General features: G+C 36.9%; 1 protein-coding gene across 4 annotated transcripts in view; it reads left to right on the top strand.

The window, feature by feature from the left end:
* Positions 1–20841, top strand: part of NRG3 (neuregulin 3) — a 1193746-nt gene that overhangs the window by 503691 nt on the left and 669214 nt on the right. For all 4 annotated transcript variants that reach the window (XM_053663970.1, XM_053663971.1, XM_053663973.1 and 1 more), the window contains exon 2: positions 9758–9887. In XM_053663970.1, the coding sequence (XP_053519945.1) occupies positions 9758–9887 (130 nt within the window). The remainder of the gene's footprint in view (positions 1–9757; positions 9888–20841) is intronic.

Genomic DNA, 20841 nt, shown 5'->3' on the forward strand with positions numbered 1-20841 from the left:
ATTTTAGGCTCCTTAAAGTATTATGAGTTATGCATTTTTACATATTCAATTTGCTCTTGTTCAAAATGCCAATACGTAGCAAAATTGGAATGCAAACCCAGATTTGCTAAGGTACAATACAAGAAGGCATTAAATAAGATCTTGTGGCTTAGGCACATGTCATTCCACATACTGAGGTGAAAGCAGAGTCCCAATGTGGTACATAGAAACAAGCCTTCCCCACTTTAAGTTGCTTGGGAGGAGTCCCACACTGTTACTAAGAAAACGAACAGGGGAGCAGAGGATGAAACTATTTAAGGAAGCAAAATGAATGATGCATAGGATTCTTTATGTGGGGAGATTTGGGGAATGATCTAATTGTTTTATCTAATTGCATATCTCTATGACTTGGAGGTTGTCAAAATGATGAATGACTTAGTGAATGAAGAAATTGTCTGTTTTGAACAAATGTGCCATTTTAGATGTTATAACTGCATTATTAATTTTCTATATTTTTAGTTAGCAATATTTTGTCATTTTTAAAAGTTTGTACATGTTGAAGTTCAAATGCCTTTAGTTTCCAAGGGCTTTTTGACTTTCAGCATATTTCTGATGTCCCTTCAGGTCTTCTTGGTCCTGATACTTTGGTTGCATATGTGCATTTCCTCTCCTCCTTGTGTGAACTTCTCATTGCCATGCTTACTAGGAAGTTGTACCTTACCCACCTGATCTAGCATTCCCTTATCTTCTCTTGCATGTCTTGCCCTATGCTAGCTGGAGTAGGGGCTGGAGATACAAGACAGTTTGAAGACCCTGTCCCCATACTTGAACATCTATCTGTTAGTCTTATACACTACTTTAAGATAATTTTCATAAGTTTTGCAGCTAGCTAGAGTGAATACTTCTTAAAGTCTCTTTGAAAGTTTCTTTGGGACACTTCTCTTGGTTGACTTTTTTTTCCATTCCCAGAATTATAGACAAGATATTAAGCGGTAGAAGTGGTGGCTGGGGGTGGGAGTCAGCATTGAAAGCATTATTACGTGAACTAAGTCAGACAGGAAAAGATAAATACTGTATAATGCCACTTACATGTGGAATCTAAAAGATCCCAACTCATAGATACAGATAGTGGGATGGTAGTTAATCTTGGCATCTCAAAAAATCCCAATGAAACATACAACAGAAGTAAAAACATTTTTTTTCCTATGGAAAGGCAGCATTTAGATAAATCTAGTTTCCACCTCAACCCTCTCCAAACCCTTCTTACACAGAAATGAATGTGGAGCCACCAGGCTACTGTTGAAAAAGCTGCCCTCTCTTTAAGCTCTCCTAGAATATTTTTTCTACTTCTGCCATGACACTTGGCCTCATTACCAAATGCATTAGCAAGGGTTCAAACCAAGGCCCATTTTAAACATGAAAATGGAGGACCCATATTAAAGGGGAAAATAAGATTTTACTTAAGTAAAGTGAGTGATGTTCATTTTTATGAAGGAATTTGGAGAATTGTGTCAATGTTTAGACATTATTTCAGAGTTGTAATAGCATGAAAAGGAGATTTAAAAGATACAGTTATAGAAATTTTCAGTGTAAAGAACTTAATTTACCTCTTCCCAGTATCTATCTGCCTTACAGTGTTTCAGGATGTGTCCAGAAAAACTAGTGTTGAGTGGATGGGTGAGAATATGAGTGAATTAATGAAAAATAATTGCTTCCTAATTATTCTTACATTTACTCATAATGATTAATAGAGTTTTGCAGAGAGACACTTGAATGTAAACACTTTCAAAGAGTGTGTGGCTCAGTGCAGGTGGGACTGCACAGTGAAAGTGAATGAAGAATGTTCATTACAGAGTTTTGCTTCTCTGGTTTTTATCCTTGCTTTTCCACTTGCTGACTGTGAAATTCTAAGAATATTAAATGATCATTCTGTGTTTCAATTTCTCTTCTGAAAAATGAATATATTTATATCTGATTAATAGGTTTATTTCAAACATAATTCTTACATGTTAACTTCCAGGGTATCTATTATTCTAAGGTTTGAATTGTTGAAACTAAAACAGATAAAGACAAATTTAGACCATGAGAAAGTTTGACATATAGTAGTGTTCTTCATCAATTATATTCACTGTTAAACTATTGCAATGATTTTATTCTAATTGGTATATAACCACTGCTCAAACCCCCCTGAGTGAAGTTTCTGTATGCCACTCAGGATGCCCTGCACCAGGTTCCCAAATTTCCTCAGTATTAATATAGAAACTAAAGACTTAACACCTAACCATGGCTGGGTAGCTCAGCTGGTCAGAGCATTGCCCTGATACACCAAGGTTCACATTCGATCCTTGGTCAGGACACATGCAAGAATCAACCAATGAATGAATATCTAAGTGGAACAACAAGTTGATCTCTCTTTCACTCTCTTGCTCTTCCCCTCTCTCTAAAAAAATCGATGATTAAAAAAAACAGTTGATGCCTGGCCCCACAGGGTCCTCCAGGCCTCCCAGCCATGGACAGGTTTATTTTGATTAGTCCTGCCATATCTATACCACTTACTACATATTTGGAATATAAATTTTGCACATACTTGGTTGGCAAGAAATTTGAATCTGGGAGAAATTTCTTGACTTAAACATATAAATGTTTAATAAACATATAAATGTGAATCAAAAATATTAACTTTGTTAATATTTTATTATAAATATTGACTCTGTTTACTTTTCACTTGAAACCCATGAACATAAAAAGTAATGCTGATTATTGGTAGTCAGCCAGTAAGCATAAGCATATGTACATGTATATGTATATGTATATGTATATATACGTTTTATCTCTAGAAACAATAATGATATGGAGCTGCAAGTGGATGGCATGTTACCATGCTGAAGATACCTATGCACCTGTGATATTGGTGTAATCATTACTCTGGTGACCATAGAATACTCATTCACTCAGAAAGTATACATGAACTATTCACTGTGCATTCTGTCCTGAGATAAATTATGGGGACTTAGAGATGGCCTTCCCAGATCCCCACTAACTCATAGTCTAGTTTGGAAAATGTGTGGGGAACAGACATGTAAACAATTAAGTTGCAATTCAGAGTTATTTTTGGAGTGTTAACAGCAAGAATCCTGAAGTAAGTTCAGTTTTCTGCAAGTTAATTTTTAGGTCCCTTTGGGATAACCATGAAGAAAGAAGAGGTAGGCAGACTGGAGTTTAGAGAAACCTTTTGGCTGAAGGTATACATTTAGGAGTTATTGTTGTGTAGATGGTAGCACACACGGTCACCCAAGGCAGCTAGTTCTTGGAGTTTAACATGGAGGAGAACTACCTGGAGAGTTCCAACCTCCCACTTCCCCCTTCAGATGCAGGTTTGTGGTGGGGCCCATGAGTTATCATTACTAACATACTACTGATACTGATACTGCTGTTCTGAGGACCATACCTGCAGCAGCACTCAGCTAGGGAATAAGTAAAAGTGAAACAAAACAATAGAAATAAAAATGTGACCTATAGAAAGCAGTATAGTGGAGCAAGCTATAAACTAAGAGTCATGTGACCTTGTGCCAGTGATGAAAATCTGTGAGACTCTAGTTCTCCATTTGTAAAATATGGAAATAACATACATTAATGGTGTTATTTTAAGGTCAAACATAGCCTAGGAAATGCTTAGCACAGTGCTGAATTAGGAGTTATTTTAAGGCCAGTCCTTAAGTAATTGGCTTTTGCATATAAGTTAGAGGAGGCTGAGGTAACAAAAACCAAAAAGCAAGGTGAAAACCAAGATTATGTCATAACATCAGAGCCAGTGAAAGGTTTTTCATGAAGGCAGGAGTGGCTGAGCATTAGATTCTTCTGACAGTTCAAACAAAATGGAGAAAATTTAAATATCTATCAGATTTAGAGATAGTACCATAGACTGAATCATTTCAGAAGAGTGATGTGGGGAGAAGGAATGGTGGCTATGTAGTATAGAGCCTACCCCAAGGACGGAGCTGCTCTCATAAGTATTACGACTGAATGCAGTTTGTATAGGCCTGTGCATGTGTGTGCTCACAGGTAGAAGGAAATACATTCAGCATTAGGATGAAGTGGAGTTCTCAAATAAATGCAATTCTGCTGAACAAGCTTTGTTCCATTTATTTAAGCAGGAACAGAGCTTTTAAAAACAAAATTTCAAACAGAAAGGTAGCAGGTAGGTCATGCAAATTTTACAAGAGTCCTTTCCACATTTGCTGTGAGAATTGGTAGCTCTGGGATACTGTCACTCCTCACAGCATCCCTACAACTCAATTGAACTTTTAGATTCCTTACCCAACACTCCTCATTTCTCCCATGCCAGCAAAGTGAACAATTGTCTGATCTTTGCAGCAGGGAGAAAGCTATCTTTGCCTCTCACCAGCTGAGAAATGGTTTGTTTCCCTTTCAAACACTGTTGCATTCTTCTTTCAGCTTTCCTTAACCATTAAATATTTTATAACTCAGTTTCATGCCCGTGCTCCTTCCTGGGTGCCTGATAAGTGGTGGATTCAATGGGGAATTGAAATGTGCGGCAGCAGGTTTCACTCGCACCACTTCCACAGATGCTGCTGCTGGAGTCGACAACCATATTTAAAATGGCATCTAGCCTGTAGAGGCATTTTTCTAATCCTAAAATCTTTTAGACTACATCACCAGATTCTTTATTTTCTGGAGAATTGTCATGTGATGAATTCAGTGGGTGGTGGAAAAAAGAACTGCTTGATTAATCTGACATTTGCAAGCCAAGAGTAAAGAGTGTATTTAGGGTCCATGCTCTTGCTTTTCATTTTCCTTCTTTCTGTGTTTCCCCTCTTTGTGGCTAGAATTCCTTTTCCTGTGTCAATTAAATCATTCCTATCCAATAACTAGCTCCAATGCCAACCCTTTGGGAAACCTGTGAGATAACTACAACCTAAATTAAACTCTCCCTTTCTTTGACTATCTCCTGCAATCATTATCTGTAGCAGGCATTTAGTATTCTCATTTCTGCAGCAAAGCCTTGCTCCCAAAGTATGCAGCCTTGTGTTGGCAATGTAGAAAACCTCTAAGTAATATATCGGGTTCAACTCAATACTTAAGGGGAAAAACAGTTATTGTTTTAATTCATTAATAAGTTAACTTTCACTTCAAAATCTGGTGGGATTTCTATTTTCTAGCATTACATTTTTTTCCCATTTTGCTCTTAATGAATTAAGCACCATAACCTCCCACTGTGTGTTTAATTACTGTACTGATTGCATACTATGTATGTGATGTGGAAAAAAGACAAAACTTAAAAGCAAAGCACTCTCCTTGACCTCCCTGGGGATAAATATCCATAGAAATATTAGAAAACACATTTAATTCTACATGTCACGAGTGCCAGGTGAGTAGTCTGGATAACTGCACAGCCCCTGAGGTCCCATGTGAATAGGTAATATGCCTCATGCCAGCAACAGCACTTCCTTGACCTGAGACCTTGACCTTTGGCCATGTGCTTGGAAGACCCTTCCTTGGCACTACCTTTATTCATTTTATACCTAACATTTCTTTATATTTCAGGACCTCTCTTAGAAAAATTTTTCCTAAGCATGCATTTTTTTCTCTTTTCTTCCCCACCATCCTGTAGAGTCATTGTCTGCTCCTCTCATAAAATTTTACACAGTTTACCTAAATTGCTTTTGGGGCCTTCTCATGTCCTAACTTGTAAATATATATTCATTTCCCAGTTTTTATTATTTAAAATAGAGTTTTTTGTTTTATGATGATAACAAAAACATGCTTACTTTTCAGTACAGAACTTTTAGAAAGTGCTCATGTATTAAAAAGATCACCCTATCTAAGTGTTTGTTATGTGCACCTCTGTGTCAGGCCATCCAGAAAACAGTGGATCAGAGAGCTGAAGACCTGCCCCGCCCTTCGACTCATGGACCAGTTCAATGGTAGAGTCAGGAGCTGATGGGTGGAGACAGTGCCATCTAATAATGAAGCATTCTAGAATAAAGGAGAGACTTGAAAAACAGATGGGAATTCATGGGAATATTAAGCCCCTCCTGCTTTTCTGGATGTTCATCCATATAATTTTTTAAGATAATAAGGAGCTCTATAACAAATATACTTACCAAATTACCTTCCTAGAAATAGGAGATGATTTTTGAATTTTAAATATGTGACAAATTATTGCCATATATTATAGACAATTCAGTGTAGTAGACTTTCTTAAGTATGATGCAATTTTTTAAATTATGGGGAGGTTCCAAAAATGTTGGTTGAGAGTTCCACATCTGATTGTAAGGCACTCCCAGGTTTTTTAAAGACATTGCGTTCACAGTTTGCAGTTGATCTTATCCATTATCTCATTCTCACAAATGTCCCATGTTTTTCCTTCATAACAAAACACATGGCTGGATTAAAGCACACAGTGTCTCCTGAGGGCCCAGAAAGAAAATAAGGACTTGCATCTTATATTTTAGTTAACTTCACTTTTTAATTGCATTCTATTTTGTGTGTTTGTAACACAACTTACATGTTAAATACTCAACACATATATACATGTACACACTTATAAGCAGATATGCAAATAGGGGAATATGTCATCCCAAATTACTACTCTCTTTGTTGGGCTACATTTGGTTGTAAGAGAAAACCTAACAGTGACTTAGATACAATATTCTAACTTATTTTACATGTTTATAGATGGTCTCAGAGTTAATAGAATAGCCTAGTAATTTTATTAAGGTATTTTTCTATATTTCCATCCATATGTTTGGCATGTTGCCGTACTAGCATAAAATTTCACCTCATGCTGGATTCTATTCACCTTGCCCTATGCCTGTAATTTTAGGTGAGTAGTGCTGTATGGGAGTCATATGGTGAAAGGCTCAGGTGAATGCTAAGATTTCAAATTTATTTGCATTACTTTTGTTTACTTATAGAAAGATTAAGCACAACACTCCATTATTTATTATATTAAGTTATTAAACTAATAATTCCATTTTCTTTTAACCCAATCCATTTATTGTGAAAGTTAATCAGGTGCATTTAAAATAATTTTGATATTCTCTAAGCTATGGAAATAGAAAAACATTATATGTTAAGCCTGACAATCTCTGTACTCTCTACCAACTTGGATGGTTACAGAGACATTCACTTGGCTCTCTGATCCTCTGATAATGACAATGTGATGAGAAAAGCAAAAGCAGTTGGTAGAATGGGGAGGTAACCACTGGAGCTAGTAGTTGTCAGATGAAACTAATTGATTGTAATTGCTTTTCCATTGTATTGCTCTTGGAGCCTGTAGCTTGTCAAAATCACTGATTATAAACAAAGGATCTCACTTTTTATGATGTAGGTTATGTTAATGAAGAGCTGTTTTTAGAAGAAATGATCAGTGAATATCAATAAATAGATAATAAGAAATTAAAGGAAAACTTAACTAGCTTGATTGTGAGTTAATATACTTCAGCAGTCAGAGTAGCAGTCACCTGTGTGGTGTTCCATACTGAATCTTTTGCTTGCAGCTCTTGAATTTTAAATATTTCCCATTGAAAGAGAGATTAAGTCTGTGTAACTATCTCATACTTTCTTGAATAACAAATCTTCCCTGTAGAGATCTCTTGGAAAACAGAAAATATGTTTGTTTTACAGGGCTCTCATTTTTTGATGAAACAATGACAGGCAGGTATTTTGAAGTGGAAAAAATAAGTTCCTGTTGTATTGCCAAGAAATTATATTAGAAGTGAATTTTTCAATGCTCATAGAATATGAGTAGTATATGAGTGAGCATCTATCTGAATTTGAAAGCAATGTTTGCTTTTGCAATATTCAATTTTAAAATGAGTATACTAAAATGATAACATTAATGTGAAATTATACCTAACATTTTATTGTGGGATATGCATGAATTTTCACAGGATTGCAATGTCTTTAATGATCATATTTTTCATAGTGGCATTTAAACTGTTAGTGATATTAGAGTGATCACATTTATTGAAGATTTTCTACTGAGCACCAATTCTGATTAAGGCTTAACCTCTGTCTGGCCTGAAGGAAGCCACGGACTAAAGAAACAAATAAATGTGAACAAATGGTTACTTGCAGCAATAAATGCAGTGATGACAGCAATAAAAGTTGCTGCAGGGACACAAGGGGAAGATGATGGCAGCTTTGAAGGATTTTGGGGTGTCTTCCAAAAAGAAAAAAGATGGTCCAGGAAAAAGGAGCAGTGTAATGGTTTCTGGTATTTGGGGAAATAAAGTAAGAGTGAGAAATGAAGTTGTGTGTTTTAGTGTGCAAGAAGATGAAATGAGACAGACAAAAGTCCACGTGGTCTATGTCCTTCTTTGCTCTACAGAAGAATTTTGAGTTATTCATATGGGAATAGTGCCCACTAAGGAGTGTTTATGTTGGGAGGACATGAGTGAATTTCCTGTTTGGTTAATGCCTCTCATTTTGCATGGTGATCAGGAACAGGCTCACTGTGACCTCGAGTTAGTAAGCAGGTGCAATAGCCTGTGCATAGATCTGTATTATTAATATATATCTATGAAAAGGAAATTAAAAGAGCTTACCTGCCAAATCATTTATTTATCTTTGACTTTTAAGTATATTTTTATTGAATGTCACAGTGGAATTGGTGCTAATACTTAGTTGCTTAAAACTCTGAAACTGGAAGGTCTACATGTGATTTTAGCATCCGATTCTAGCAGGTAGCACATAGTTATAGATTTGTATTTGGGAAGTAGATGTAGACATATACCTTAATGGAAAAAGTGTAAGTAATTGTGATTTTAAAATACATGTTTACAATAATGCTAAAAGTCACAATAATTTGGTCCTGTTAAATAATTAGGAGAAACAAAATTTCACAAAGAGATTCTATTTTAAAATTTGGAACATCTGCATTTTAATTACATTATGAACGGAGAAACTAAAGGAATAATTGCCTTGGCTATTAGCCAATTCCAGCTGTAACTAAAAAGCAAACATAAACAAGCAAAATAACCCATAGAAACTAACATTGGTTTTCATAAACAGTCACAATATACATTGATCAGATGTTTAATTATATCTGGCAATAATAAATGGAGGGAGACATTGTTTCGATCCCTCATACAACACATTTGCTAAAACTGATTAATGAAAGCAGATTTGACTACAGGATCACTCAGCTTTTACTGTGTGTCATCAAATAAGGAGTGTCTAATGTGATTTCAGTTGTTAAAATCTAGTGGAGAAATAAGGCAATTGAATACAGTGATAGTCTTAGTCCAGGCTGCTGTAATATAGACTAGGTTACTTATAATAAACAGCAGAAATTTATTTCTCACCGTCCTGGAGTCTGGGAAGTTCAAGATCAAGGTGCCTGCAGAGTCAGTGTCTATTGAGGTCTTCCTGGTCCATAGAAGGCCATCTTCCTGCTGCTGTGTCTTCACATGATTGGAATGGGCAAGCCAGATCTCTGGGATCTATTTTATAAGGGTACTAATCTCATTCATGACCTAATCACCTCCAAAGGCCCTCATCTCCTAATACCATCACATTTAGAATTTGGTTTTAGTATATGAATTTGTGGGGGCACAAACATTCTGCCTATAATATGGTCACATCCAATTGCATTTTTTTTCATTACAGGGAAAGGTTTATCCAGTCTGTCTAATGTTTCCAAGGTCACTGCCCATCAGAGGGCCTCAAAGCACAGATTCAGGCTAGTGAAAAGAGCTGGTGGTGTCCGAATGCACTATTGACAGCATTTCTCTGTGTGCTTCCCTGACAGATACGACAACATATTCCACTGAGCGATCTGAACACTTCAAACCCTGCCGAGACAAGGACCTTGCTTACTGTCTCAATGATGGCGAATGCTTTGTGATTGAAACCCTGACTGGATCCCATAAACACTGTCGGTAAGCCACTGCAGCCACGGGCACTAAGGGCAGGCCCTGGGGGGCCTGGTGGGGGGAGGGGATGTTGAGCTCTGCGAATACACAACGTGATACACACAGTCCAGCTGTTTGAATGGTGGAATCAAGATTCTTGATATAAGAAGGGACAAGGCTTATATCTTTGGTATTTGAGGAAGATAAAACTAAGTTAAAATAGACAAGATCTGAGTTTTACATGACCAAGTAAAGGGTGATTTACTTTTAGAACTATACCAACTTGATAGAAATAATTATTCACTCACTTTAGAGCCTATAATTTTGGTGTGGGTGTTAGGCACATGTGCTCATCTCAGAAGCAATCCCTTCTTGGAAACCTACAGGCTGCAACATGACAGAGAATACCGCTCATCTGCGATCTAACATCTCAATGTTTATTATGTACCAAATCTCAGAGACTATTGCTGAGTCCAGAGAAAAATGAGTCTAATTTTGTTTTTCCCTCATTTATTAATTTCAGGACATTCTTTTTAACACCTCTGGTGATGGAACACTCTCCAGCAAGATGTTGTAAATGAGATCATAGTTCTGTTATGTTCTATGTAGAGAACTATTTAGGGAAAATTTCCAGTAGAGATCAGGAAGGTGTGTAATTGGATTTTAGAGAGTTAAGGTTATATAACTGTTAAAAATAAAAACAAGTAGAGATCAATGGTATACCTACAGACACTGCAGCTTTAAGGCTTCATAAAATAATCAAATGAGCATCTGAAAAATATTTCCCATCAAGCTTTTACTTCCAGCACTATCCTGGTAATTTGTGTCTTCAATTGTATATGCTTCAGTGATCATATATATCCACACCCTTTTCTCCTCTCTTTATTTACTCTTCTCATATGACACAGCTATTAAATTAATTATTCCAAATCATGAAGCATGGAAAATTATGACTTTTTTCTCCCTCTGTTGCTATTATAAAACTTTACTCCATGTTGTTTTATTAAGATGCCACAGAGAAATTCATTATATAGTTATGAACTTAGAGATGTGTTGGCAAATCCTGCCCAGCTCCCAGTGCCAGCTTTACCTCAAGGAGGATGGGTTGCCACAGTGGGAAGTCACAGGTTGGGAAGAGCTGGTAAGTGACAGCAGCAGATCTCTGTAAAAGTTATCACACCTCCTGTGTCAGGTTAAGCAGCTGTGACCTTCCCACCTTGCATGGTGTTTTTGTGTGGCTTGGGCAGTGTCACTACATTTGCCCTATTTATGAAATGTACCCCAGTTCTGTTCTCTGTGAACTTGGACTGGGGATGAAGGGATTGGGAATGGTTCCTCCTCATATTCCTCTTCTCTAACCACCTTTGTTTAGTCAGCACGGACGCAGATAGGAAACACACAAGTAACTTGGAGACCTCAGGGGCAAAATCCCTAATGAGCCACCCTTTCAAAGTATGAGGTGCTTGCACATTCCTACACACGCTCAAGCACTTGTTGCAGCTACCTGTGCCAATCCCATGTGATCATGAAGTGGAAGTGGGCAATGGGATCAGTTAAGTTTAAATCCCTAATCAGTTGACGATGGGATAAATCAGAATCTTACCTAGAGCATGGACTTTTCTGATGGTGGTTTACCCCAAGGAAGGGGTCAGATCAGGCCCCACAATAAGATGCAGTCTGGTATGATTCATTTCTTCTAAAACTGGGATGTTGAAAGGATCAAATCAGTTTTGTTCCTTTCAACTGATGTTGAAAAGAACAAAATAATTCTTATTTTTTCAACATTCTTTCTCATTATGTTCTGTATTATTTTACAGCCATATTAATTTGCTTGGACTACTGTAACAAAGTACCATAGAGTGGGTGGCTTAAACAACCAAAATCTATTTTCTCACAATTCTAGAGGCTGGAAGTCTAAGATCAAGGTGTCAGGAAAGTTGTTTTCTTTCCCAAGGCCATGAAAAAAGGGTTCCCTTCCAGACAGGCCTCTCTCTCTTTGGCTTATAGAGAAGGCTGACCTTCCCTCATGTCTTCTAATTTTCTTCAGTCTGTATGTGTCTGAATCCAGATTTCCTCTTTTATAAAGATACCAGTTACATCAGATTAGGGTCCACTCCCTATTTTAATGTAATGACCCTAGTTCAACTTTACCTCTATAAAAACCCTTTCTCCAAATATGGTCACTTTCTAAGGTACTAGAATTTAGACTTTCAGCAGAAGCATGATTTGGGACACACAGTCCAGTCTATAACAATGGATCTCAGGTCCACATAAAAATCTTTTGTTTCTGTACATATGTACATCTTATTTTTTAAATAAACACAGGCAGAAATATGTATGGTTTAACTGGAACAATATACATGTAAAAAATTTTGACCATTTGTCTTAATATTTTTTGCCTATTTCATCACAGTCAACCTGTTATTTAACATAGTCACAACATAGCTAATCATGACAAAAGAGCAGCCTAAGACAGAGTTGTAACTCAAGTAGCTTAATAGAGACCTATAAATCTCCTACTTGTGTGCATGAATAAATCACACATTGCATGTGCCTGCTATTCATCTCCCAGGCTTTGCAGTGAATAAAAGGCTTACATTTGTTCCTGCATCAGCCACTTCTAAGATCTCCAATGTGGTTATTAATAATGTGCCATTTTGTGCAGCACTCTATATAAGTAATATGTTTCATTCATTCTTCTCCTTTTGACAACTGTTTATTAAGCACTTCCTATCACCAAGACACTGTAGAATAAATACATACAGAAATTAACTTAGGAATTAAACGGCACTGTGTTTTGTAATGTACTTGGAATAAGTGAAATTCTTCATCGTTAGGAAATAGAGAATGCAAAGGAAAACATTTTTGTATGACTGGCATGCTACTGGAATATCTTTTATGATACATTATTAACTAGATTACATTTCCAGTGAAATGAAACACAATGTCGTATAACAGAGCAACAATATAAAGGGGTGTAAGTGAATCTAGCTCATTAGTTTACTTTATACGTGTCTCAAAAGATTAGACATTCACATCTGAGAAAAATTAAGGTTATGTTTTCTAGTACTTTAAAAATAAATTGTAATCCTATGATAAATGGATCCAAAACTTTTTTCTATGTCATAAAAAAGTGATCATACTCTCTTTTCTGTCTATAGGCTAGGGGAAAATAGGAGCAAAACTAGTTAGATTATCCTTGACAAATATTCTGGAAGATACACTAAAAAATGTGAACATTGCCAGTCTTGGGATAAGAGAGGTTTCATGTCTTTCTGTTTCTTATTTTCTCACATTTTAATGTATTTTCAGATCTTTCACAAATTCATGTACAGTTAGAAATTATAGAGCAAACTAATGAAAACTCAAGGAGAATACAAAGATTCTAAGAATAACTGGGCATTATGCTAGGTGAAATAAACCAGACAGTGAAAGACAAATAACCATATGATCTCACCTATAAGTAGAAGCTAATGAAGAACACAAACAAATGAGCAAAATAGAATCAGAGACATAGAAATAAGGAACAAACTGACAGTGACCAGAGGGGAGGAGGATAATGGGGGAAAGAAGGGGAACAGTCTAGTCAAAGAACATGTATAAAGGACCCATGGACAAAGACAATAGGGTGGGGATTGACTGTGGGAGCAGAGCGTGGGCAGGGATCGAGAGAACAATGGGAAAAATTGGAACAACTGTAACTGAACAATTTTTTTAAAAAAAGAAAATTTGAAAAATAACTAGGGGCATGGTGGGGTAGAAATGGAGACAACTGTATTTCAATGATAATAAAAATAACTGGGCAGAGGAAATTTAAAGAACAATAAATAAATAGGCTAAGTTTGTCTTGCTCAATGTAAAATATACTATAAAGTCATAGATCGTTAGCTGACCGATTAGTCTGGCATACAGAACCTGGCATACAGTGAAACTTATTGTAGAATAAGAGGAAGTTCATAAACAGGAGGAAAATTGAGAAAATGATCATTGAATAAATTTGGTTGACTATCAGTTGAAACAAATCAAAATAAGATTTTTACTTTCTTCTCTATACCAAAACTTATTCTTTATGAATTCAAAAGTTAATATAAATAATAAATAAATAAAATCTTAAGGGAAACAGTAAATAAAATTACACATTTATTTATGTCGGCAACTGAAAGGACCTCTTGAACTAAAATTAACAACATTGGGGGGATGCTGGGAAGATAGCGACGGGGTAGGACAAAGCTGATTCTAGCTCCTGTACTCATGGGTGAAAATCCTGGCAGATCTATAGAGAAACAGCACAATAAACCATCAGTTACCCAGCAATTATGAAAATAAAAGACCAGAGATTGTGACCAACGCTGAAACACCAGAGAGCAGCAGAGTCAGCTACTGGAGCTGGGACACATGCGGCTCCTGTGCTGCCCCCATAGCAACAGGCCTGGGAGCCAGGGAGTCAGGTACAGAGCCGGACACTCCAAGCCCCTGTGATGGTCCTGGGCAACAGAAGAGTCAGTTGCAGGAGCGGGGAAACTGGAGGCCCCTGTGCCGCCTCCATAGAGACGGGCCTGGGCACCTGGGAGCCAGCTACAGGAGCTGGGACATTCTCAGCCCCTGTGCTGCTGCCATAGCCACGGGTCTGGGCATCAGGGAGTAGGCTGCAGAGTCAGCTGCGGGACCGGGACACTAGAGGCCCCTGTGCTGCTGCCATAGTAATGAGCCTGGGTGCTTGAGGAGGCGGCTACTAGAGCCGGGACATTCAGCAGTGGTAGGCGACCAACGCAGGGACCAGTGTGAGGACCAGCATGAGAGTAGGTGGAGACGAAGAACATCAAGAAACTTCAAGGAGTCTGCACCACTGAACTTCACAAGGATCATACCACAGAAGTTCACACCATAAACCCAGGGTTTCAGAACAGATCAATTTTAGAAGCTGAGACTAACAAGAAGAGTCTCAAACAATGGGAAGACAAAGAAACAATCCCCAAATGAAAGAAAAAGCAGAAACTTCAGAAAGAATGTTAGATGAAATAGAGGCTAATCAACTATCAGATAGTGAATTCAAAGCACTGGTTATTAAGAAGTTCAAAGAGCTCACAATGAACAACCAGAAACTAAAGGAGAGCTACAATGATCTCTCTGCAAACTATATCAACATGAAAAAGGAAATGGAAACTATCAGCAAGGGACAAGAGGAAATGAAAAATACAATTTCCAAATTGAAGAACAAAGTAGAAAGTTTCAAAAGTAGGATAGATGAAGCAGAGGATAGGATTAGTGAGTTGGAGGACAAGGTAGAAAGCATCTCACAGAAACAGCAAGAAAATTAAAAGAGGCTCAGAAAGAATGAAGAGGAATTAAGAGAAATGCAAGACAATATGAAACATAATAATATACAAATAATAGGAATACCAGAAGGAGAAGAAGAACAAGGGATAGAAAACCTATTTGAAAGAGTAATGAGAGAAAATTTCCCTAATTTGATGAGAGAAAAAGTCACACAAATCTAGGAATCACAGAGAGTCCCAATCAAGAGGAACCCAAGGAGGCCCACTTCAAGACACATCATCATCAAAATGGCAAAATTCCAAGACAAAGAGAGAATCTTAAAGGCAGCAAGGGAGAAAAAGAAGTAACATACAAGGGAGCCCCAATAAGGTTAGCTACTGACTTCTCAATGGAAACACTCCAAGCAAGAAGAGAATGGCAAGAAATATTCCAAGTAATGAGAACCAGAGGCCTACAACCAAGGCTACTTTACCCAGCAAGGCTCTCAATCAAGATAGAAGGCCAAATAAAGAGCTTCCAAGACAAAAGAAGCCTAAAAGAATATGCCAAACCAGCTCTACAAGAAATACTAAAAGGACTGCTTTAAGGGAAGGAAGGATAAGAGGGAGACAGAGAGGAACACAGATACAAAAATGGCAATGAATAAGTACCTATCAATAATAACCTTAAACGTAAATGGATTAAATGCTCCAATCAAAAGACACAGAATAGCTGAATGAATAAGGAAGCATGACCCACACATGTGCTGCCTACAAGAGACCCAACTCAGGACAAAAGACCATCACAGACTAAAAGTGAAAGGGTGGAAACAAGTTTTCCAAGCAAACGGATAAGAAAAAAAAAGCTGGGGTAGCAATTCTCATATCAGACAAAATGGACTTCAAAAAAAGGGCCATAAAGAGAGACCCAGAAGGTCACTTCATTATACTCAAGGGAAGAATCCACCAAGAAGACATTAACATTGTAAACATATATGCACCAAACATAGGGTCACCCAAATATAGGAGGCTGGGATGGGAAAAATAGACAAAAAACTGTACTTGAAAAATAACTAAATAAAATTAAAAAATAAAAAAAATTAAAAAAAAAAAAAAAGAAAATCTTAGAGGACTTCAAGAAAGATATTGACAGCAACACAATTATAGTAGGGGATTTGAACACCCCACTATCAAAAATGGACATATCTTCCAAACAAATTATCAACAAAGATATTGTGGCATTAAACAACACCCTAGATGAAATGGACTTAACTGAGATATATAGAGCCCATGATCCCAAAGAAGCTAAATACACATTCTTTTCAAATGCACATGGAACATTTTCAAAGATAGACCACATGATAGGACACAAAACGAGCCTCAAAAAATTCAAGAAAATTGAAATCATACCAAGCATCTTCTCTGACCACAAGGGACTGAAATTGGAAACCAACCCCAAAGAAAAAAGCCCAAAGCACCCAAAAACATGGAGACTGAATGGTATGCTATTAAACAACGAATGGGTCAAGAATGAAATTAGGGAAGAAATCAAAAAGTGTCTGGAAACAAATGACAATGAACTCATGACAACCCAAAACTTATGGGACACAGCGAAGGCAGTCCTGAGAGGGAAGTTTATAGCAATATAGGCCTACCTCAAGAAGATAGAAACACTTCAAACAAACAACCTAACCCTATGCCTGCAAGAACTCCAGGAACAACAACAAAGACAGCCTAGAGCAAGCAGAAGGAAGGAAATAACCAAGATCAGAGCAGAATTAAATGACATAGAAACTAAAAGCACAATTTTAAGGGTCAATGAATCCAAGAGTTGGTTATTTGAGAAGATAAACAAAATAGACAAGCCTTTAAGTAGGCTCATCAAGAAAAGAAGAGAGAGGACACAAATAAACAATCAGAAATGAAAGAGGAGAGATTACAACTGATACCACAGAAATAGAAGGGTTTGTAAGAAATTACTATGAAGAACTGTATGCCAAGAAATTTGAAAACCTAGGGGAAATGGACACATTTCTAGAAAAATATAATCTTCCAAAACTCAGTGAAAAAGAAGCAGAAAATCTAAATACACCAATAACAGCAAAAGAAATTGAAGCAGTAATCAAAAAACTCCCATCACACAAAAGCGCTGGACCAGATGGTTTCACAGGAGGATTCTACAAAGCATTTAAGGAAAAGCTAACCCCTATTCTCCACAGACTATTCCAAAAAATCCAGAAGGATGGAAAACTCCCAAATTCTTTTTTATGAAACCAGCATCATCTTAATTCCAAAACCAGATAGAGACACAACAAAGAAAGAAAACTTCAGGCCAATATCACTGATGAACAGAGATGCTAAAATCCTCAACAAAATATTGGCAAATTGCATCCAACAATACATCAAATAGATCATACACCAATACCAAGTGGGATTCATCCCAGGTATGCAGGGATGGTTCAATATTCGCAAATCAGTAAATGTAATACATCACATAAACAAAAGCAAAGACAAAAACCACATGATCATATCAATAGATGTGGAAAAAGCTTTTGATATGGTACAACACCCATTTATGATAAAACTACTCAGCAAAGTGGGAATAGAGGGAGCATTTCTCAATATAATAAAGGCCATATATGAGAGACCTACAGCCAATATCATACTCAATGGGAAAAAACTAAAAGCTTTTCCACTAAGAACAGGAACAAGACAAGGATGTCCACTTTCACCACTTCTATTCAATATAGTATTGGAAGTTTTAGCCACAACAATTAGGCAAGAAAAGGAAATAAAAGGCATCCAAATAGGAAGGGAGGAAGCAAAACTGTCACTGTTTGCAGATGACATGTTAGTGTACATGGAAAATCCTATAGACTCTACCCAAAAACTGCTCAAACTAATTAATGAATTTGGCAAAACAGCTGGTTACAAAGTCAATATCCAGAAATAAAAGGCATTTTTGTATACCAACAATGAATCAGCAGAAGCGGAAATCAAGGAAAAAATCCTATTCGATATAGCAAAAGGAAAAATAAAATATCTGGGAATAAACCTAACTAAGGAGGTAAAAAACCTGTATGCAGAAAACTACACAGCCCTGAAGAACGAAATCAAGAAAGACACAAACAAATCGAAACATATACCTTATTCATGGATTGGAAGAATTAACATCATTAAAATGTCCATACTACCCAAAGCAATATACAGATTCAATGCAATACCAATGGCATATTTCACAGACATAGAACAAACACTTCGAAAATTTATGTGGAACAATAAACTACCCAGAATAGCAGCTGCACTTTTGAGAAGGAAGAACAAAGTAGGAGGGATCAGAATACCTTATATCAAAGTGTATTACAAAGCCACTGTAATCAAAACAGCCTGGTACTGGCATAAAAACAGGCACATAGACCAATTCAACAGAACAGAGAGCCCAGAAATCAACCCAACTCTCTATAGTCAATTAATGTTGGACAAAGGGGGCAGTAATATAAAATGGAGTAAAGATAGCCTCTTCAACAAATTGTGCTGGGAGAACTGGACAGCAACGTGCAAAAAAATGAAACTTGAACACCAACTTACACCATATACCAAAATAAATTCAAGGTGGATAAAAGACTTAAATATAAGCCTTTAAACCATTAAAGTCCTAGAGGAGAACATTGGCAAGAAAATCTCAGATATTTCACGCAGCAACTTCTTTACTGATATGTCCCCTAGAGCAAGGAATGTAAAGGAAAGAATAAACAAATGGGATCTCATCAAAATAAAAAGCTTCTGCATGGCTAAAGAAAACAGTATTAAATTAGCAAGACAACCAACTGTATGGGAAAACATATTTGCCAATGATACCTCAGACAAAGGTTTAATCTCCAAACTATACAAAGAACTTACATGACTCCACTCTAAGAAGACAAGAAACCCAATTAAAAAATGGGCAAAGGACTTGAGCAGACACTTCCCCAAGGAGGACATACGGAACATCCAGAGACACATGAAGAGATGCTCAATATTGTTAGCTATCAGAGAGATGCAAATTAAAACCACAATGAGATACCACTTTACACCAGTCAGGGTGGCTATCATAAACAAAGTAACAAACAACAAATGTTGGAGAGGTTGTCGGAAAAGGGGTCCCTAGTTCACTGTTGGTGGGAATGCAGACTGGTACAACCATTATGGAAAACAATATGGAATTTTCTCAGAAAAATAAAAATCGACCTGCCTTTTGACCCAACAATTCCGCTGCTAGGATTATATCCCAAGAATCCTAAAACATCATATCCAAAAGAACCTATACACCACAATGTTCATAGCAGCACAATTTACAATAGCCAAGAGTTGGAAGCAACTTAGGTGCCCATCAGTAAATGAATGGATCAAAAAATTGTGGTACATATACACAATGGAATTCTATGCAGCAGAGAGAAAGAAGGAGCTACTATCCTTTGCAACAACATGGATGGAACTGGAAAGCATTATGCTGAGTGAAATAGGCCAGGTGTTGAAAGACAAATACCATATGATCTCACCTTTAACAGGAAGCTAAACGACAAAACAAACAAGCAAGCAGAAAAAAAAAAACCCAAAAACAAAGACACTGAAATAGAGAACAAGGGGACAGTGACCAGAGGGGAGAGGGAAGGGAATTTAAGGGGGAAAAGGGGAGGGATTTTGAGGAACAAGTATGAAAGATACAGGGATGAGGACTAGGGGGGAAGGAAATGGGAGGGAGGTGGGGATCATGGGGCGGGGGGGCTGGGATGGGAGAAATAGACAAAAAACTGTACTTGAAAAATAACTAAATACAATTAAAAATAAAATAAATAAAATAAAATTAACAACATTGTCACAACATTGACACATTGTTTTTTGTCTGAATATCAAAAAATTTATCTGATTTACAGGAACTAGTATAAAGGACAGATGGACAACAACTAAGGGGAGTGGAAATGGGAGGGAGGTGGAGAGCACTAGGGGATGGACTAGGATGGGAGTGAAAAACAGAAAACTGTACTTGAACAATAATTAAATAAATTTAAAAAATTATCTGAATATTGCCCTCACTCTGAGCAGGGTGGGTCAGTTGGCTGGGCATCATCCTGCAAAGCAAAAGATTTCTGGTTCAATTTCTAGTCAGGGCACATGCCTGGGTTGCTGGCTAGGTGCCCTGTTGGGGCAGATGTAAGAGGCAAGGGATTGATATTTCTCTCTTACTCACATCAATGTTTCTCTTCCTCTCTTTCTCCCCCCCAAACCTCTCTTTGAAAATAAATAAAAGCTTTATTTTTTATCTGAATATCAAAATTAAAAGAGATCAATGATCAGTAATCTATACAACAAATATGGCAGAGAATTAACATGTTAAAAAAGTCATGTAGTTGAATAAGAGTAACACTAAAATTAATTATCAACAGGAAAAATGGCAAAGGAAAACATACTCTTTTCTTTAAAAGGAACACACCAAAAAAAGCAATAAAGATGAAAATACTCAGCCTCACAAAGAAATGAAAATAATTTTTTGTTGGCGACCCTATTTTTAATGATTTTTAAAAAACAAATACTCAGGTGGGGATTCAGTAGAAACATAGTCACTACTTGAAAAGTGTATATTGTTAAATATTTTTGTGGGTAATAATATTTCAGTATGTTTCAAAATCTTTATATTGTTTCTAAGAATGTAGCCTATAAGGTGTACATGTAGATTTATTTGTAAGAAT

Source organism: Artibeus jamaicensis, unplaced genomic scaffold, assembly GCF_021234435.1.
Source record: "Artibeus jamaicensis isolate MK-2021 breed Jamaican fruit bat unplaced genomic scaffold, CSHL_Jam_final contig_332, whole genome shotgun sequence".
Classification (NCBI taxonomy): domain Eukaryota; kingdom Metazoa; phylum Chordata; class Mammalia; order Chiroptera; family Phyllostomidae; genus Artibeus; species Artibeus jamaicensis.